The 21,250-nt window shown below is 48.1% G+C and overlaps 1 protein-coding gene across 4 annotated transcripts in view; it reads left to right on the forward strand.

Annotated features, from left to right (window-relative positions):
• SPAST (spastin) overlaps positions 1-21,250 on the forward strand; it is a 660,914-nt gene that overhangs the window by 163,656 nt on the left and 476,008 nt on the right. For 2 of the 4 annotated variants that reach the window (XM_086927120.1, XM_086927118.1), the window contains exon 4: positions 14,932-15,027. The exons of the other annotated variants lie outside the window; for them this stretch is intronic. In XM_086927120.1, the coding sequence (XP_086783246.1) occupies positions 14,932-15,027 (96 nt within the window). The remainder of the gene's footprint in view (positions 1-14,931; positions 15,028-21,250) is intronic. 4 annotated transcript variants of the gene reach the window in all.

Below are 21,250 nucleotides of genomic sequence, written 5' to 3' on the forward strand. Positions count from 1 at the left end.
CTCAGCCCAAGTTGGCATTTCTGATAGAGAAATCTAGCCGCAGATTCCCTAACTTAGAATATCCCCAGGTGTCAGACTAGATCCGGAAAACTTTTCCGCAGCAGTACCTCTTCGTGTGGGGGGGTGGCGCCAAACTGCTGCGCCCTGACGTCAGCAGAGCCATATAACCCCCAAGCACCCCCCCCCCCCCCTTCCCGGCGCGCTGACGTCAGTTTTTATTTTTTTCCGTGTCCCAGCGCGGGTCCAGGAAAACCAGCGGTTCCTTGGCCTGTTTTTTAGGCCTTATCGACTCCTTCGGGCTTTAAGGCGTGTGAGACCTGTACGAGGCCAATGTCTGTCACTGATCCGCTTGCAATATGTATGTGGTTCCTGGGAGTCCACCACGACTCCGAAGAGTGCGACGCCTGCCAGTAGATAAAACCAAAGTCCTTCAGGGAGCGTCGTATGAAGCTGCTGGCCGCCCGGATGTCCGGTCCTGCGCCTTCATGCCGCAGATCTCGCCCTCTGGATTGGGCCTGCTCACCGGGTTGTTCCCATGGACGTAGTTCGGAGACAGATAAGCACAAGCATAAGTCACGGAGGTTGCCCTCCCGTAAATGTGACGCTGGGGCCCGCTGCTCTCGGACTTTGCCAGGCACAGGCGCCCAGGAGTCTGTTTCCCCATACCCCCCTTTCCAGGTGTTGGAGTGACGAGGACCCAGACTGAGGCCTATTCAGGGGCTCTCCAGTCTTTCTTCGGGTCACCCCCTCTCCCTGGTGCGCTTTTGGGTCCCACAGAGGAGGAAGGCACTCGTGTTGGATCTTTGCTGGCGGATTCGTTCTCGGCGCCAGCTGTGTGCATCGAGTCTGGTTCCGGGGTCGATACGACGTCGGGACACGGCCCGGAGGGACATCCCAGTCCGTCCAGCCCACCCGTCCAGTTGCCGCATAGCCCGGCATTGCTGTCCCCACTGTGTTTTGTCACCTTGTTGATGGCTAAATTCTCTCTGGAACATGGTGGGGTTCAGTCGCGGACCCGCCTCCTCTATGGGTTTGGCTTTGGTATCTATTCTAAGTTAAGGAATCTGGAGCTAAATGTCTCTATCAGATGAACGTGTTACTTACCTTTGGTAATGATGTATCTGGTAGAGACACAGTCTAGCCACAGGATCCTTAACGCCCACCCATCCTCTCCGTTCTGTGAGGACCTTTTCAGGTTGGGTTTTCTGCATTCGCCTCCCTCCGGGTAGCTTTGTCTTTCTGCGGGGTGACATCTTACACTTCACTCCTCGACAGGATGCTCCATTCTGTTTTTCTTGCTCTACTACACCCATTCTCGTGTTTGGGCGGTATACTCATGTGTCATGTGTTCTTTTACATCCCTACGGCCTGAGTCGCCAGTGTGGGGTCTACTCATGGAACACCCCACCCCCCCTTTCGCAATCGCCCTGGCGTTTTTACACCTTGTCGGCAGTCCATTGGTTTGAAGTCTGTTGGCTCTGCCTCAGTCTATAGGTCTCTTACAAGGGATAAGACGTCCCTTTCTGGTGCCGTCTTCTGGTGGATTGTCATTGATTATGTGTTCCGGACTTGTTGTCCTTCACAGTTGTACATTGTGGTTGCAGACTTTCTGTTGTTTGCCATGATGTTTTTTCACATCTTCTTCTGCCTCTGGGGAGGGTTTAGCCTTCGCTTTTGTGGGGTTGCTTCTCAGAGCGGTGCTCTGCTCTTTCTCTTCACTAATTTTCAGTATACAGTACCTGGCACTGTCCTTTATGGTGCTGTCTCACCATTCACTTTCTTTTTCTTTTTCATCTTTTTTGCACACCATCAGATATGCGGTATGGGGAGTTTGAGTGTCTATGGTAAAATTATTTCTTCACACTTTCTTTAGCTTCTGATGCTTCTTAGCTTTTGATTACGTTGGGGAAGCAGAGACTGTATAGTAGACTGATCATGATGGTAACTCAGCCATATGAGCAACGATGAGGGTGTTTGAAGAGGATAGAAGATATAATGAGTGTGGCACATATTTAATAGCTGCAAATTACATGTAGTAAATCTCACTACTAAGATATATTGGGGGCAGGGGTGATCACAGTCATGATAATGATACTTCGTCAAGTCCACGACAATCTGACCATTATGAGGTACACTAGCTTCTGTGGGGTACTAAGGCTCACACTTAATAACTTGGCTTAAAGAGCAAGGTTTACATCCCAAAAACATTTCCAGCAAGCACCGAAAATAATGCGGTTAACAAAATAATACAAAAGGTCCAAACTATGTTAGATATTTAAGAAGTACAGTGTAACAAAAATAAGAGTGCTGATGCATGAATCAAACGTTGTAGTAGTTTAAAAAAAACTATAATGCTATTTGTAAGTTATAATGTAAATCTTTTGTTAGATATATGTCCGTAAACGTTTGTACATTCTTCTTTGGCACTGAGAACACATGCATAGCAACCTGCAGGAGAAAGGAGTTTTTTTATTAAGTGTGTCTGGGTAAGATGTCTAAGGACCATGATCCTAGTCCAGAAGTTCAGTTTTGCAGTAGAGCACCTTGCAAGCATAAAAAACCAAATTGAACTGGTTCCTAAGATTTCTTTTAAGCAGCACCAGTTCAGTTTTTATCTTTTGCACTTCCCAGGTACAGATGACACCTTTTACAGGACTGGTCATCTTCCAGGTAGGCCACCACTTATACTGTTCCTGAACCTTCTTCGCTCTCCAGCCACACATGAGAATTTCATCTGAAAGATGTAGGCTTTACTGACCGAACCTGGATCCCTCTATCCAGTTTGGTCAACAAAAGACTAAACAATAGCCCTTCGAGCTGCTTTTGGGTCCAAGAAATTCAAGACCAAGTCTAGTCCTGAAATCTTCAGTAACATCGAGGTCCTCTTATTTTGTTAAAGTCAGATAAATCCCTGTTGGGGTTAGGGTAAGCTAGAAATTTTAAAGAGCAAAATTTGACAGCATTTCGTGATGACCTTCAACTTAAATATCAAAACATGGCCCTTCTGGGGCTTTTCAGCAATGTGTCAGTTCATTATGTCGGGATATTCTTTCAGTTAAAATCTATCACATTGTTACTTTGATTATAGAAATCCAACACAGCAGATGTTTTTTTTTGTGTTGGTGCATCCACATTTCCTCATTTTACTGTAGGATGGCTCAGGCATCAAAAGTAAAATCCACCTCCAAGCACTTGTGTGGCTTTTGGCTTCTGGGACTCCTCTAGAAGGGCTGTTTATTGGCAGAGGTCTTGGAAGCGTTTGTGGCTCATCTTCCCTGGTCATATTGCTTGAAATACTTCAAAGTACAAATGCTGCTTCTACAGGCACAGGTGTGAACATCGGGGTTAACTGCAGTGTAAATTCCATTATGATTAGAACTGCGGTTAGACAGCCTGGCTTTATCATTTCTAAATGCCCATAGCACTGTAGTTAACTGCAATCTGACCAGGTGTAATGGTATTTTCATCCAAGAATGCCTGTTTGCACTGTAAATTTGACTTTAGTGATCCCCCAGTAATTTAAAAACTGGTTCTAAAGCCCAGTAACAGAACAAAAACACCAGGAAATAGTATAGGCCTTTTTGTTGAGTATTGCATGAGATGAGATTCATTTTTTTTTATCAACGTGTATTCTGTTGATTTGTTTCTTGTATGTTCAATCTAGCATGACCAAAACCACATTTTTAATCCTGGGTATGTAATTTGAAGTATGTGCTTTTGCATGAGGCAGTCTTGTGAGATTATTTGGGCCAGCTGCATCCAAAAATGTTTTGTGATTCCCTGATTGCAAATCTTTGCGATTTGCAATTAGGGAATCTCAAAACGGCATGCATGAAAGTGTGCAGTACACTTTTTGCAACCTAAGGGGTCGCAAATGACCTACCTCATGAATATTAATGAGGTCGCAAAAATCCCTGGGATGGTGGCTTGCTGAAACCACCATGTCTGTGATTGCTTTTAAATAAAGCAATCCTTTTTTTTTTAAAGCAGCCTGTTTTTCTTAAAGGAAAACTAAATGCTTTACAAAAAGATTTCTTTTCATTTTTTAAGACCAGGCTGTGATCCGTGAGACCACTGCCTGCTCTTAAAAATGCTATTACAAACATTTACAAAGACAAAGGGGTCCCTTGGAGACCCCATCCCATTTACGAACGTCTTTTTTGCAATCGCAAACGGGCCGATTCTGTGAATCGGCCCATTTGCGCGAAAAAAAAAATGCTTGCTGCATCTGTCCCTTTATCATTAAAGTTTGTCTGTCCATTTTTAGTTCCCAGACTTCTCAGTAACATATCTATAGTTAAATGCCTTTTCAGTGGGCAAAATATCATTTTCGAAAATGACAAAGTTCTTAAGGCACCAGGCTTTATTATATTTCTTTACCAATCGTTTATCTCGATGCTGTGTGTCACTCATATCAATTTGTGCCAGTATTCCTCCACTAAAACGTTTGCTTTGTTGGTTGCTTATCACATTACAGTCTAGTGGCATGTCTTGTGCAGAGATGTGATAGGAAAATCAGAATCTAAGAGGGCATTTTGTACGACCTGTGGGACCTAAAGGATATTTCCCTACACTGTAAATAAGCAAGGCTTTGTATTTTTTGTGATTTAGAACTGGTTAATGTTTGTGGATGAAAGCCTTAATTAGACATGGCTAACTTTTTCTACTAAAGCATAAGCTATGATGGACTGCAATATACATGTCCGTCTAAGAGACCAACAGGCTAATAATTAGTACCTTTAGGTTGCATGTAGTTACTAGGGGCACATAGGTGTTAATGAGCTGTTCCTGGGTCTGGTGAGTGCCGATAGGCATGCTTTTATGAGAGCACTGTTGTGGGTGCCTTTTTAGGTTGAAGCCTAGGTTTGCTAATGACATATATATGGGACATTGGAAAGCTTCCCTGGGAATCTATTCCTCCCATTGCTTATCATGGACTGTGTGGTTTCTAACTCACGTTGCTTGCTTTCTATTTTCTGGCTGTATTTGTTTTAGGATGTCTGGCTTGAGTTCATCTCTTCCGTTATGTATTCTTCAATCAGTGCTTGATTTCTGTAAACAGGTGTTTAAATCTTAATCTTATCTTGGCACATTTGCTGTGCATTCAAAGACTTAGCTCAAATATCTGATAGAAACAGTTAGTTATAGATTCCTTACCTTAGAATTAGCCCCAGGCATCATACTGGATCCAGAAAGTTTTTCGTCAGCAGTACCCCTGCGCATCGGAGGTGCCGTAGGTCGACTCCACGTTCGTCGGCGGCGTTGTGGTCGCTGGGATGTCATCGCAGTAGCTACATAGACGTCGCCCTCGCGCATTGACATCAGTTCTTTCTTTTTCCGTGCCAGCAAGCGCAGATCGAGAGAGAGCTGTACCTCTAGTCACTTTTCGACTGACTTTTTATCAACTTTTGTCGAATTAGTTTTTTTAGTCCATCGACTCCTGGTGCCCGAGGGATTCCCAGATTCAAGGCCTGTGGTTCCTGTAACCGACTGATGGCGGTGGCGGACCCACACCCCAGTGGCTCTATTGCCTGGAGCACGACCTCACCCCAAGTCGTGCTCCGGCTGCCGGACGTGGCCCGGAGACTTTGCGGGAGCGGTCCCGAAAGCTACTCAAGGCCTGGCAGTCTGCTCCGTGACGCTTGAGGTCCTGATCTCGGAGGAGGTCAAGGGACCGGTCGCGGAGCTAACACCATTCTTCGTCTAAGTCTTCGCACTCGTAGTCAGGAAAGTTGAAGCACAAGAGGAAGTCTAAGAAGCATTGTCGCTCTTCGACTTCTCCCTGTCCGTTGGCTGACGCGACGAGGGATGCAGGTGGTGCCACTCCAGCGGCTCCGCGTGCGGAGCCTGTTTGGTTGACTTCGGTTTTCCCTCCCTTTCCGGGACCCGGTGCGACCCCTCCCCAGCTTCGAGGTTTCTACGAAGCGATGCACGCCATCTTAGGGCAGCCCGACTCCAACATGCTTTCGGGCCCCGCAAACTCAGCCGGGGGCCCTGGGTTTTCAGGCGCCGCAGGGACCCCTTGGATCCAGGCCTGGATCCGGATCTGCTCCGGTCGACCTTGTTACGCTTCCACCGCACCACGGCCGCAGCCGGCGTTGGCTGTGTCCCCAGCTGACGTTGACCCCGGCCTCGAGGTAGACGCGGAGTCGGACCTGCATCGCCCGACGCCGGATCCGACGCCGATGGGTTCTTTTGTGCCCCTGTTCTACCCTGGCTCTTTTGAGACCAGAGGAGGGTAAGGAGGACTGGGAGGGATCTGGGGACCCTTTAACCGACCAGTTGACTTATGAGCAGGACTGGAGAAAGGAACTCTGGGAAGCTAGTGGTCTGGATACTTCACCAGACCTTGGCATGTTGTCTCCATCTACCGTGGCTACGGAGGAGTGAGCGTCATACGCAGTGGTGTTGCGTAGGGCGGCTGAGGCTCTCCAACTCGAACTACCTACAGTGGCAGTCAGGACTAACCTCCTGACAGGGGTCCTTCAACCGGCAGCAAGCTCTTCGGAGCCGCTGCTGCCGTTTAATGAAGCCCTCACAGACATCCTTTTAGGCACCCGGTCCAGGCTCAGCACAGGGGCCCCTGTGGACAGGATGATTGCCCAACACCACTGCCCGGCCCTGGGCGACCCCACTTTCCTCTCCCAACACCAGACCTCTGAGAGCTTGGTGGTCCAAGCCTCTACTTCCAAAGGCGCATTCCCTAATGTACCACCCAATGGGGATCCCAAAAAGCTGGGCCACCTTGGGAAGAAAAGGTTTTCTTCCACCACCTTGGGACTGCGGTTAGTAAACACAGCATGTCTGTTGGGCTGTTACCCCCACTTTGTGTGGGATACGGTAGCGCAGGTGCTGTCCCAGTGCCCGGAGGAGGCCCGGGCCATGCTCTCCCGTGCAGTTGCAGAGGGGAGAAACACAGCAAAGTTTACCATCCTCTGTGGGCTGGATACTGCCGATGCACTAGACAGTACGATTTTCACGTCAGTAGCCCTAGACAGTACGATTTTCACGTCAGTAGCCCTTCGACGCTACGCCTGGTTGCGATCGACTGTTTTTTTCCGGGGATGTCCAATCCACTCTTATGGACATGCCCTTTGATGGCCTTGGCCTTTTTGGCGACAAGGCAGACAACGCGCTGGAGCGCTTTATGGACTCTCGGGCTATGGCCAGGTCCTTGTCTCCACCACCCACCCTGCGCAGTCTGCCTTTCGCCCCTTTTGTGGCTACGGAAGGGGTGCCTCACCACCTCCCACCCAGGGCCATAGGCCGGCGCAAGCTGTTCAACCTCTGCGTGGGCGGGGACGTGGGAACCAGTGCCGTGGTTCTGTGGGCCAGCGGGCGAGCCAGTCCACCACAGCCCCCTCTGCAGCAGCCTCCAAACCCTCCTAGTCCGACCTTTCAGGGCCACCAAACGCTAGTGGGCGGCAGGATTCGCCATCACCTCTCCCACTGGCGACAGTCACATTGGACAGGTGGATTTTGCAAATAGTCCGAAGGGGCTCCTCCCTCCCCTTTAAGACTACCCCTCCATCCATGCCACCTCAGTACCATCGTATGTCGGAGGATCATCTGGCCCTTCTCCCACAGAAAGTTTCGGCACTCTTGGCCAAGAGGGCCATCGAGTGTGTTCCTACCCCAGAAGTAGGTCGTGGTTGCTATTCCCACTACTTTCTGGTGCCCAGGAAGGACAAAGGCCTGCGTCCTATCTTAGATCTCAGGAACGTCAAACGCTTCCTCCCGAAGGAGAATTTCAGAATGTTGACGCTCGCTCAGGTCTTGTCTGCCCTCGAACCTGGAGACTGGATGGTAGCGTTGGACTTGCAGAATGCCTATTTTCACATCCCTGTCCTGCCGGCCCACCGACGTTACCTGCGGTTCACGGTAGGCCACAAGCACTTTCAGTTTACCGTGCTCCCCTTTGGCCTTACCAGCGCCCCTTGTGTGTTCACAAAAGTGATGGCTGTGGTCGCAGCTCATCTGTGCAGATCAAGGGTTTTATTCTTCCCCTATCTCGATGACTGGCTGTTGAAAGCGGGCTCGCCCCAGGCTGTTGTCTCCCACCTCTAGACTACGGCTGACCTCCTGCATTTGCTGGGTTTCAACGTGCCGAAGTCACACCTGACACCTCTCAGAATCTCCTCTTCTTCAGAGCGGTTCTGAACATGACGCAGTTTTGGGTTTATCCTCCCAAACGGTGAGTGCAGGATATTCGGGCTATGATTCCGATCTTTCAGCCTCTATCCTGGGTTTCGGTCAGGGTGACCCTCAGGCTGCTGGGTCTGATGGCATCCTGCATCCTGATGGTGGACCATGCCAGAAGGCATATGCTGGCTCTTCAGTGGGACCTGAAGTTCCAGTTGGCACAACATCGGGGGAATCTGTCCAATTGCGTCCAGATCTCGGAGGGCACTGCACACCAATTGCAGTGGTGGCTTACGAACCAGGATTGGGTCGAAAGCAGATCCCTCTCCCTTCCTCAACCAGAGTTAAAAGTGGTGACCGATGCATCACTACTTGGATGGGGCAGCCATATGGGGGAGGCGGAGATCAGAGGCTTCTGGTCTCCAGCGGAGTCTGGGCTCCACATCAACCTTCTGGAGCTTCGGGTGATTCGTCTTGCACTCAAGGGATTCCTTCCTTCTGTCCGGGAAAGAGTAGTTCAGGTGTTCAGACAACACCACCCCCATGTGGCACTGCAACAAACAAGGGGGGGTGTGGTATTGAACCCTATGACGGGAGGCACTCCGCCTCTGGACATGGCTGGAACTTCAGGGCATGTCCCTGGGGGTTCGACACCTGGCAGGTTCTCTGAACGCAAGGGCGTACGAACTCAGACGCAGGTGCATGATGGATCAGGAATTACATATTCACTCGGGAGGTGGTGCAAGGTCTCTTTCAGCAGTGGGGAGAGCCTTGGTTAGATCTATTTGCCAACAAAGAGAACGTGCAATGTCAGCAGTTCTGCACGTTAGAATTTCCAAGGCGGCACTCGCTAGGCGACGCTTTTTGTCGTGAGAGGAGTTGCGGTCTTCTAAAAGCCTTTCCGCCTATAGCACTTCTGCCCAGAGTGCTGAAGAAAATCAAGCGCGACCGGGTCCAAGTCATTCTTTTGGCTCTGGATTGGGCACGAAGAGTCTGGTATCCCGAGCTGCTCAACATGGCCATCGATCCTCGCCTCTTTGGGAGGGTCTTCTGTCGCAGCAGAAGGGGATTGTCCGCCACCCGATCTTGTCCAGCCTCCACCTCCATGCGTGGAGATTGAGCGGCTGTAGATGACGTCGTTTGACCTGTCTCTTGAAGTCTGCGATGTTATCTTGGCAGCCAGTCGTCCCTCCAATAGGACTGTATACACCTGCAGATGGAACAAATTTGTGGCATGGTGCACAGCAAAGGCTGTGGATCCCCTTTCCGCCCCTCTTTTTGAGGTTCTCTTGTTCTTCCTTTCCTTGGCCCAGCAGGGCTCTGCTCTGGGCACTCTAAAGAGCTACCTCTCAGGCATTTCAGCCTTCCTTAGGCTTCCTGATAAGCCTTCTCTTTTCACGTCCCCCTGTTGTAAATAAATTCCCTAAGGTTATTACTCATCTTTTTCCTCCTGTTCCCTTTGTAATGACTCACTGGGACTTGAACTTGGTTCGTACCTATCTCATGTGTGCTCCCTTTGAGCCGCTACATAACTGTCCTCTCAGACTTCTCACTTTGAAAATTGTCTTTCTGGTGGCCATCACCTCTGCACGCAGGGTGAGTGAGCTACAAGCTCTTCCTTCCAAGCCTCCCTTTCTCACTGTCCATCCGGACAAGTTCATCCTGAGAACTAGACCTTCCTTTCTTCCCAAGGTAGTTACTTCTTTCCACATTGGCCAAACCATCACTTTGCCCGCCTTCTTTTCGCCTCTGCATCCTTCAAAAGAGGAAGAGAGGCTCTCAACGTCTGGATCCAAAATATGCGCTTTCCTTCTGCCTGGATCACACAAAACAATGCCGCGTGGGCGACCAGCTCTTTGTTGTTTAAGTGGGCGCTAAAAAAGGTCGGGCCGTGGACAGACGGACTATCTCCAGGTGGGTTGTTCTGTCCATCAAAGCTTGCTATTCTTTGGCAAAGAAAACTGCGCACCCATTCCACCAGGACAACAGCAGCCACCAATGCTTTGGGACGGGGAGTCCCCCTTAATGACATCTGTCTGGACAGCCAAGTCCGGAGAGACTGCTTCTTTGGGCGTTCTGTTCTCCAGGACTTTCTGGTGTGAACTTAGTTTGCAGACCAACCTCCAGGGTTGGTATTGCTGGGGTATCTATTCTAAGGTGAGGAATCTATAACTAACAGTTTCTATCAGATGAACAAGTTACTTACCTTCGGTAACAATATATCTGTAAGAAACATAGTCTAGTTATAGATTCCTTACCGCCCTACTCATCCTCCCCGTTCTGCAAACTGACTTCTAGGGTTAAGGACATCCTTTCAGGGCCCTAGTTTTGTGCACCAGTGGTCAGTGTCTTGCATGGCTCTGCGCTTCTGGCATGGAAAGTTGTGTAAAGAACTGTTGCCAGCACGTGAGGACTGCGTCTATGTAGCTACCGCAACGTTATTTCGGCGACGGCGACCACGACGAACGCGGAGTCCACCGACGCCCCCTTCCAACGCACAGGGGTACTGCTGACGAAAAACTTTCCAGATCCAGTCTGACGCCTGGGGGTAATTCTAAGGTAAAGAATCTATAACTAACCTATGTTTATAACAGATATATTGTTACCGAAGGTAAGAAACTTGTTTGTCAGGATTTGTCTTCTGAGGGATCTTGGTGTTTACTTTTTTTTCTCTGACTTCAAAGTGAGAGGATTTGTGTGAAAATCCTGCTGGGTGTCCATGTGAGGGAGAAGGCTGTGGGATGTTTTTTTGTTTTCTAGTACAAAACATTTAAATGTCTGTGAAGGAACTGACCAGATATTTGACTATATCAGAATTGGAAAAAAACAAATTAATCACATTGTTTTTGTAATTCTGAAGTGTGATGTAAACAAATACTTTAATACAAAGAAAACAAATCAATACACTTGGTGATGACATTTCCACATATCGTTTGTGTGCTGTATATTTATATTAGTAAAACTGTGTCTGTACAAATATACACTTTGCGCCAGTGCACTCTGCGCCAGTCTACTCTTTGCAACTCTATGCCAGTGCACTCTATTTTGCACCACTCTATGCCAGTGCACTCTACTGTGCACCACTCCGTTCTGATAATGCACTCCAGGCCACTTCACTCTACGCCTCTACTCTGCCATTGCGCTCTACTCTGCACCAATCCATTCTACACCAGAGCACTCTATTCTGCTCCATTGTACTTTGTACCAATGCACTTTACTCCGCACCACTCTACTCTGCCAGTGCACTCTACCCCACTCTACTCTATGCCAGTGGACTCTATCCCAGTCTTCTCTACCCCAGTCTACTCTATGCAAGTGCACTCTACCCCGCTCTACTCAGCACCACTCAACTCTATGCCAGTGAACTCTACCCCACTCAATTCGGCAACACTCTATTCTATGCCAGTGCAGTCTACCCCACTCAACTTGGCACCACTCTACTCTTCGCCAGTGCACACTACCCCAATCTACTTGGCACCACTCCACTCTATGCCAGTGCAGTCTACTCCACTCTACTCTGCACCACTCTACTCTATATTTCAGCGCACACTACCCCAATCTACTCTATCCCAGTGCACACTACCCCACTCTGCCCCAGTGCACACTACCCCACTTTACTCTGCACCAGTGCACACCCTGTCACTCTACCCTGCAAAACTGTACTCTGTGCTACTGCATTCTACGCCACTACTCTGTGCCACTGTACTCTCCCCTGCACCACTCCACTCCACTCCACCCTGCACCACTCCACCCTGCACCACTCCACCCTGCACCACTCCACCCTGCACCACTCCACCCTGCACCACTCCACCCTGCACCACTCCATCCTGCACCACTCCATCCTGCACCACTCCATCCTGCACCACTCCATCCTGCACCACTCCATCCTGCACCACTCCATCCTGCACCACTCCATCCTGCACCACCCCACTCTGCACCACCCCACTCTGCACCACCCCACTCTGCACCACCCCACTCTGCACCACCCCACTCTGCACCACCCCACTCTGCACCACCCCACTCTGCACCACCCCACTCTGCACCACCCCACTCTGCACCACCCCACTCTGCACCACCCCACTCTGCACCACCCCACTCTGCACCACCCCACTCTGCACCACCCCACCCTGCACCACTCCACCCTGCACCACTCCACCCTGCACCACTCCACCCTGCACCACTCCACCCTGCACCACTCCACCCTGCACCACTCCACCCTGCACCACTCCACCCTGCACCACTCCACCCTGCACCACTCCACCCTGCACCACTCCACCCTGCACCACTCCACCCTGCACCACTCCACCCTGCACCACTCCACCCTGCACCACTCCACCCTGCACCACTCCACCCTGCACCACTCCACCCTGCACCACTCCACCCTGCACCACTCCACCCTGCACCACTCCACCCTGCACCACTCCACCCTGCACCACTCCACCCTGCACCACTCCACCCTGCACCACTCCACCCTGCACCACTCCACCCTGCACCACTCCACCCTGCACCACTCCACTCTGCACCACTCCACTCTGCACCACTCCACTCTGCACCACTCCACTCTGCACCACTCCACTCTGCACCACTCCACTCTGCACCACTCCACTCTGCACCACTCCACTCTGCACCACTCCACTCTACACCACTCCACTCTACACCATGCCACTCTCCAACAATCTACTCTACCTCACGGCACTCTGCCATTCTACTCCACTCTGTCGATCTACTCTGCGCCACCCTACTGTTTCCCACTGCGCTTTACTCCACTACACTATGCCCCTCCACTCTACCCTGCACCACTCCTGTCTACGCCACTGTACTCTAGTCTGGAAAATTTACTCTATGCCACTCCACACCATTCTACACCCTTATGCACTTAGTCACTGCACTCACCGCATTTCTATTCTACTCTGCATCACTCTATTCTACTCTGAGCCGCTTGACTGTGCTAGACGGCACTCAGTGCCACTCTGCTCTACTTCACTCTACACCCTTCTGTTCCACTCTGCACCACTCTACTCTGCACCACACCACTCTGCACCACACCACTCTGCACCATTCTATTCTATTCTACTCTACACTACTTCACTATAGTCTGCACCACTCATCTCTACGCTAATGTTCTGTAAGCTGCTACACTCTGTAACACTCCATGGCACTTTAATCTATTCTGCACCACTGCACTCTACTCCAAAGCACTCTACACCACTTTACACCTGCATGCTACACCAGCACTTTACCCCACTCTACACCTGCGTTCTACGCCACTCTACACCTGCACTCTACTCCACTCTACACCTTTACTCTATGCCACTGTACACATGAACTCTACCCTTCACCACCCCACTCTACCCTTGACCACCCCGCTCTACCCTTGACCACCCCGCTCTACCCTTGACCACCCCGCTCTACCCTTCACCACCCCGCTCTACCCTTCACCACCCCGCTCTACCCTTCACCACCCCGCTCTACCCTTCACCACTACACCCTACCCTTGTCCACTCTACGCCAATGTACTCTGCACAACTGTACTTTAAGCTTTTTCACTCTAGGCCACTATATGACACTACACTCTACGATACTCCACTCTGACGCTGTACTCCACAACACTACTCTACTGTACATTGCTCTACACAACTCCCTCTATGCCACTGCATGCCACTTTCTACTCAGACGCTTTACGCCACTCTGCTCCACGGTATCCATTGCACTCTCCTGCACTATTCCACTCTAAGAAAATTAATTCCACGTCACTCTACTTTACAATACTCTACTGAACTGTACACAACACCTTTGCGCCACTCTGCTTCACCACTCCACGACACTCAATGCCACTCTACTCTACCACACTCTATTCCACTCTGACACTCTACTCCACTCCCTTCCACTCTAATCAACTCCACTCCCTTCCACTCTGACTCTGTACTCCCTCCACAACACTCTACACCACTCCATAATACTCCACTCCAAGCCACTCTCCTTTACCCCTCTAACCTTTAGCCATGCTGAACAGCAGCCACAATGGTGTACAAATTGGCTACAACATATTGGCAAAGCCAACAGCCCTTGCATAGGCGAGACCTATTGGCTTTATATACCTAGAATTCGGTCATTGACCCAGTTCCTAAGATGGTGCCCAACTGGGAAAGAGACGTTGTTTTCTTGGGCCTGTTGAATCCAGAGTCAGAAAAAATATTTGGAAGAAATCCGTTCTTCGAAGTTGACCAAGCAAATATTAGAGTCTGTGATAGAACTTGAAAACTGGGAACTCATAAGAAAATTATTAAGGCAAGTAAAGCATTTCTTAGTTTGAGTAAAGACCGAAGGAATTGCACTTGATTAAATAAATATATATATATATATATATATATATATATATATATATATATATATATATATATAGTTGGTTGATAGCTTTATTTCGATATGCAGATATCATAAAAGCATTACATAGGTGTATAAAACAGCACATCATAAATATAAAAGACTAATTCAAGTTAAGAACAGGTAGAAAAGAAAGTACAATTTGTACATAGAATAAATTAATTAAAATACATATATATCTATCCGTGACCGTATATGTTCATTTTGGCACGCAAGAGCCTGCATGAAATTTGTAAGAATGTATTCCAACATGCTAATGCCTTATTCTCACGTGGTATGGTTAAATGCACCCATGTAATGTCAAATCCCTTGTTTTGTTACTCAGTTTGCGTTTCATGTGTTATGTTTTATGTTTTTTCCTCCATATTTTTCCATACCTCCCGCCCTAACTCCCCTGTTACATAGAGAAACTACAAGCAGGTTTGCAAGTTTACAGCCCGCAAACGGAGATCTGTAGTGACAGAACTCCTCTGACATTCCGCAATGGATTCCTCCATTCAGGTGGGTTTGTCCTCAACAGCACCTACGAAATCTGTGGCTAATCTTCCATGGTACTTGCTTTATACCTATATTACCATTATGCACAAACATAAACTAATGAAGTCGCACTTAACATACGCGTTAAGTCGATACATTTATTAAACTGATCCCTAGCCAATTGGTGCTGCAAATTTTTATCATATTGTAAAGTTTTAGATTCCCAGATTCAATGATATATGCGCATGTAAATGCACAAACAGTAATGCCACAACCATAAGACATATTGCACTGTATGTCTTATGACATTTCATAGAATGATTGTATTCACAAAGCTTTTGAGGTTATATTTCTTATATAAACTTAATGTATTTTTTTTTGTCTGTCCAAATCTTTTTCAAACATAACCAGTCTTAAGCAGCCTTTTCTGTCTTTTGTTGAAAAGGCTGTAATTTAATTATAAACTACCCAAAGATGTAAGTAGTCTAAAAAAAACTTCTTTTAAGTTTTGGCACTGTGGTGCTTTAGCTCCAATAGTGGGGAATTTTGAAATGGTATTATATGTAAGTGAGCCATGGGGAAGAACGCTGATAAAAGAGCCTGCATAATCAGTACTTCCAGTGCATGCCCAGCAATGAGCACACCAACATAAGCTCAAAAGTGTTTTAATGCAAATTGAAACCTACTATCGTCACAATAAATACGTTCCATTCCCAAACCATGGCGATGAAGGCCCATATCTGAACGTGGAGCTCTCTGCTCCACAGTTAAGTTGCTGTGCTTTTCTCCCCACTCAACTTGTTTGTTCTGGTTGCTTTCATGCTCTTCACAGGAGGGAGGGAGAGATAGATAGAGAGAGAGAGAGAGAGAGAGAGAGATTTTTTCAGTTTTTTTTCTAGTTTGTGGAAATGGGATCTGAATAGTGTTCTTCAATCTTTCACTTAAAAAAAATAATGTTAAATATTTTGTGTAGCTTTTTTCGCATCTTTAAGCATTCTACACATCTTTGAACCTTTAGTGTTGGGGAGGCAGTATTTTCAATGGATTTCCTTTCTCACACTGCTCTCTACTTGTGCTTTTTGAGCTGATGTGCTGATCCCTTGACTTGAGGTATCCCAGATCATCAGGTGTGCAGGCACAGGGTTTGTTGAGACGTTTGGTCAATTTAGTGTGGCTCATGTCTTTACCTTGGGCCTTGATGGGGATCTGCTAAGGCACAGACATCCTTCTTGGCATTCCCTTTCACTGCCAAGTATTTCCAGAAGTAGAGGTGCATTTCACTGTTGGGTTGTCACTGAATGAGACCTTTGATGCTGGAGACAGGTTACCTGGAACGTTGACTTAAAGACCTCTTAGTTCCTGGATTTCCAGAGCTTTCATTAGTATTGCCTTTGTACAAAACCATGTACTTTTCTCTTGTGAAGGGGGCAAGGAGAATGCAGGGCCTTGAATCAATTATGTTATGTAAATACCTTGACTGTCCAGTAATATTTACGCAAATGTAGAACCTATTGGAACTAACCGGGAAAAATCTCTGTACTGAATACATTCTTTCCATTGTAGCCATTCTCAATTTCCAGAAGGAACACAAAGCCAGTGTTACTAAGGGCCAGATGTAGGAAGGCTATTACCTGTCGGTAACGGCCGAAATCGTCCGTTACCGACCGGTAATAGGCTTTTCCTATGTAGGTGGTAAATATACCGATTTCGGTAAATAACGAATCAGTATTTACCGAATCATCATTTACCGATTCGGTATTTACCGAATCGGTAAATGACATGTAGGAAGCACTTCAAAGAGTGCTTCTGTGCTTTAAGGATTCGTTATTTACCATCAACTATTAGTTGGTGGTAAATAACAAATACCTCTGTAAATGCAAATCTGTGCATTTACACCTGTGCCATGTGACAGACATACATGCCCTTAGGGCATGTATGTGTGCCACATATGCACACAAGCACTATTCAGGGGTGCAACAGGGTGTCAAAGTGACACCCTGCCACCCTTGACTCTTTCCCTATTTTACTGAATCGGTAATTACAGATTCGGTAATTGACATTCATTCCTATGGGCCTCCAGGCCCATAGGAATGAATGGCAAATACTGAATCGGTAATTACTGATTCGGTAAATACCGAATCTTAACGATTCGGTATTTTTTACCGAATTATTATCTACGTAGCATTTACCGATTTGAAAATACTGAATCGGTAAAATTCTGTATTTTCGAATCTGTAAATGTCAATTACCTACATCTAGCCCTAAATGTTTTAGAAGCATAGTTTCCCTAAAGAGAACTCTTCTAAATCCTTGACTGTGAACGTTCCTCTGCAAATCACAGCTATACCTTCACAGGAGCATTGTGATCTTCTTCCTTTATTATCAAGATGTCTCCAATCTGTAAAGAAACTTCAGCAGATACAACCCAGATACTTCATATGAACCGTCTTAAAATCATTTGAGACAATAATTGGATTTATTGACTGTTAGGTTATTTTGTTCGACAGAATAAAGTCACGTTCAGCACCCTCCTATCCAATTTTACTTCACACACTCTTTTCTTAGTTTTTCACCATTTTTGCACTACGACATCAGTCCTCTTCTCTTAAACATCCTCTCCGTTGAGAAGTAAGACCACGTTAATCTCATTGTCCATGAGAGGGCGGTTATAATCTTAGCTCTCCATGAGCAACATAGGAGATAACACCATCAGTGGTCTTAGAAGGAACCCAAATGATGAAGGGCGGTTCCGTGTGGTGACTGATGGGCATCCTCATATGACCATCTGTTGGGGTTAATGTTAGGTTGACCCTAGTTTTTTTTCACTATTTGGTGATTAAATCTTCTGGAGAGGCACAGTTAGTCTTATTCATGTTACCTCAGACCCTCTGACACTTTGTGTTTTACAAGTTCTGTTGGGGCCGTATCAGAGTGTGGTCTCTAAAAATCCCTTTTGACCCTCTTCAATATATGTTGTTGAGGTTATTTTGTTCTTCATAAAGAAACATTTTTTGGACCTTGTTAAATCCAGCAAACTTGAATGTGTGGAATGATCTCCTAATGCCTGTCCTCATTTTATCTTTGAAAAGAATGAAAAATTTCCTAGGAACCATGACGGAAAGTTTCAATTCTATTAAAGACGCGGAGGCGAGGATTATGCTGTAACTTCCTTTATTCCTACAGTTAGCAGTGTTCAACTCAAACAGATAACAAAAAACTAGCACTCCCAAGGTGCTCTGGGCAGTCCATAATGTCCACCAATCAGCATGCCCCGTCATCCCCGAAGGCGTGTACTTCCTGGATCACCTCCACTTTCGAGAACAAATTTCCAACTCGTCACTCGTTCTTGGCTCCATCAGATCCTGAAAGAAAGAACCAGAGGCCCATGACTCTGTTCTCCAGCCCAAAGATAATCAATAAGCCAATAAACAACAGAAGCAGGATGACTCAAGGAATGCTTCTGAAACAACCAATATAAGAGAATACTTATACCATACGAGGCCTAGCTCATCGAAAGAAGGCAAAGTTATGAAACTGAATCCCGGGCGGGGACAGGAGTTCGTTAGATCCCTGGGTGGGAATAATCCTCGCCTCCGCGTACTTAATAGAATTGAAACTTTCCGTCATGGTTACTAGGAAATGTTTCATTCTATGTCAGGACCGGAGGGGAGGATTATGCTCGTTCAAAGCTTATCCACCACTAGCGAGGCCATATCCACGACTGGTTTAAAATAGAATCTCTTAAACATTGAGTCCGATGACCAGTCTGCCATAATCAGGGAATCTTTCAACCTGGCACCCAGGGAGAAGGCCTTTGACGCCATGGCTCCTCGCACAGAATGGGCGCCACACTGATAGACATTTATGCCCGCTTCCTGCATCACCCATCTGATCCAACGTGCTATCGTTGGTGTAACTGCCTTAAAGGGCTTACACAGTGAAATCGGCAGTTGACGTTCGCCCGGCGGGCGAGTCTTCTCAGTCAAATTTTCATATTCCTTAAGACATCTGACCGCACAGAGCTTAGGGGAATGATCGAAAGATGGATAAGAAATGATCCTAGAATCCGATTTCGTCCTCCTGACGATATGGAACGTAACTCCTTGAGGAGTATACACTCTACCTGAGATGTCCAGGGCTCTAACATCTGAGACCCTGCAACATGAAACCATGCATAAAAGCATTGCTAATTTTGCCGACAACTCTTTCCTGGAGAGGTATCTTTTGGCCTGCCAAGACTTAAACAGACGAAGGATCTTGTTAACGTCCCACAAAGAAGAATACCTGGGTACAGGAGGGAGCATCAAGCGAACGCCCCTCAGTAACTTGCAAACCATCGAGGGGCATCCTTCCTTCCTTGCTGGAGAAGGGGGTGAGGGAGACCTTGGGGATCTCTCAGAAGAAAAGGATCTCGGGGTAGTAGGATTGGAGAATCCCAAGAAAGTTACAGAAGAACTGGAAACCACACTTGAGACTTCCAATACGGGGTAATCAAAACACCTCTCGCTCGCTGCCTGCGAACCTGAGCCGTGAGTCGCATGATCATTGCGAATGGGGGAAAAGCATAGCCCGTGTCCGCGGACCAATCCTGTAGGAAAGCATCGGTGGCCGCTGCTAGAGGGTCCGGCTTCCAACTGTAAAACCTCTGCAGTTGGTGGTCCAACCTGGGCGCAAAAAGATCCACTGAAAACGGACCCCATGTGTCGTTGAGGCGCTGAAAAACCCCTGGTTGAAGTTACCACAGGCTCACATCCGTCCAACTCCTGGAGCACCGATCCGCCACCACATTGGCGACTCCCGGTAGGTACTCTGCCGACACTAAGATAGTGTGGGACAGATAAAAGGTCCACAGATCCTGAGCCAGATCTGCAAATGCCTTGGCGCCCCCCCCCCCAAAGTGGGTGATGTAACGCACCGCCGAGACATTGTCCACTTTCAACAGGACGTTGCACAAGACCTTGTCCTTGGTCCAACAGCGAATGGCAAAAGAGCCACCCATCAATTCCAGGCAATTGATGTGCAACTGGCCTTCCGCGGCGGACCACTTTCCTCCTGTAGATGAGTCCCCGCAGCGAGCCCCCAACCCAGCTTGCTGGCGTCTGACTCTATGACCAAATCCTGATCGCAACCAAAGATGGCTCTGCCATTCCAGGCTTCCATATGGTCCAGCCACCAATTCATTTCCCTGCGCACCTCCCTACGGATCTTGACGATCTTCCTGGGAGGAAGGCTTAGGGTCCGAGCCCCTGAATCGATGGTAAACCCTAGGACGGTCACCTGCCTTGAAGGAACCAGAAGGGATTACTTGTCGTTAATGACAAACCCCTGATGCTGCAACAACTCTGTAGTTTCTATGAGACGACCGGCCAGCCTCTCTGGGCACTGTTCCAACAACAGAATATCGTCCAAGTAGACAATGAGGCGCAGGCCTCTCCCTTGTAGCGTTTCCACTACCGGCTTGAGAACATTCGTGAAGTACCACGGTGCTGACGAAAGGCCGAATGGATGGGTCGTAAACTCGTAGACCTGATCTCTCCCCATAAACTGCAGGACGCGTCGGTGGGGGGAAAAACAGGCACCGTCAGATACGCGTCCTTCAGATCCAAACAGACCATCCAATCTCCGGGTTGCAAAAGGTTGCGCAGCAGATGGATCCCCTCCATCTTGAAGTAGCGTTAAACCAAAGACTGGTTGAATTCCTTGAGGTTTATGACAGGGCGTTGACCGCCATCCGTCTTGTCCACCACGAAGATGGTGCTGAGGAAACCCCTGTGGATGGAAGGGAGCAGGGACTATCGCACCTTTCCGCAAGAGGTCTGCCACCTCCTTGTCTACGAGAGTGGCCTTGTCTCGTGCGAAAAACAGCGGTCGGGGTCAACTGTCCTGCACAGGATTTCCGTTAAACTCGACCTGAAAACCCTTTACTGTCTGCAACACCCAGGCGTCTGAGGTAATGGTTTTCCAAATTGCTCTCGAAAAGAGCCAACCTGCCCCCCACCCCGAAGTGTGACAGTGGAAAGGCACTCACCTGAACCGGCCATTTGCTGGCCTCGGCCTCTGCCACCTCTGCCTCTGGAGCCCCGGCGGGACTGGAAGAACTCTGACCGTCCTGGATCTGCGTTTTTCTTTCCGCCTCTCTGTGGGCCTTGCATGTAAAACTTGCCGCCCGAGCGGCCCCTGCCACAACTGGCACTGACAAAACACGCAGGCAGAACACCTTCTTTATTGAAGTCTGCGCCTGTTGTAA

Source organism: Lissotriton vulgaris, chromosome 6 (genome assembly GCF_964263255.1).
Source record: "Lissotriton vulgaris chromosome 6, aLisVul1.2, whole genome shotgun sequence".
Classification (NCBI taxonomy): Eukaryota; Metazoa; Chordata; class Amphibia; order Caudata; family Salamandridae; genus Lissotriton; species Lissotriton vulgaris.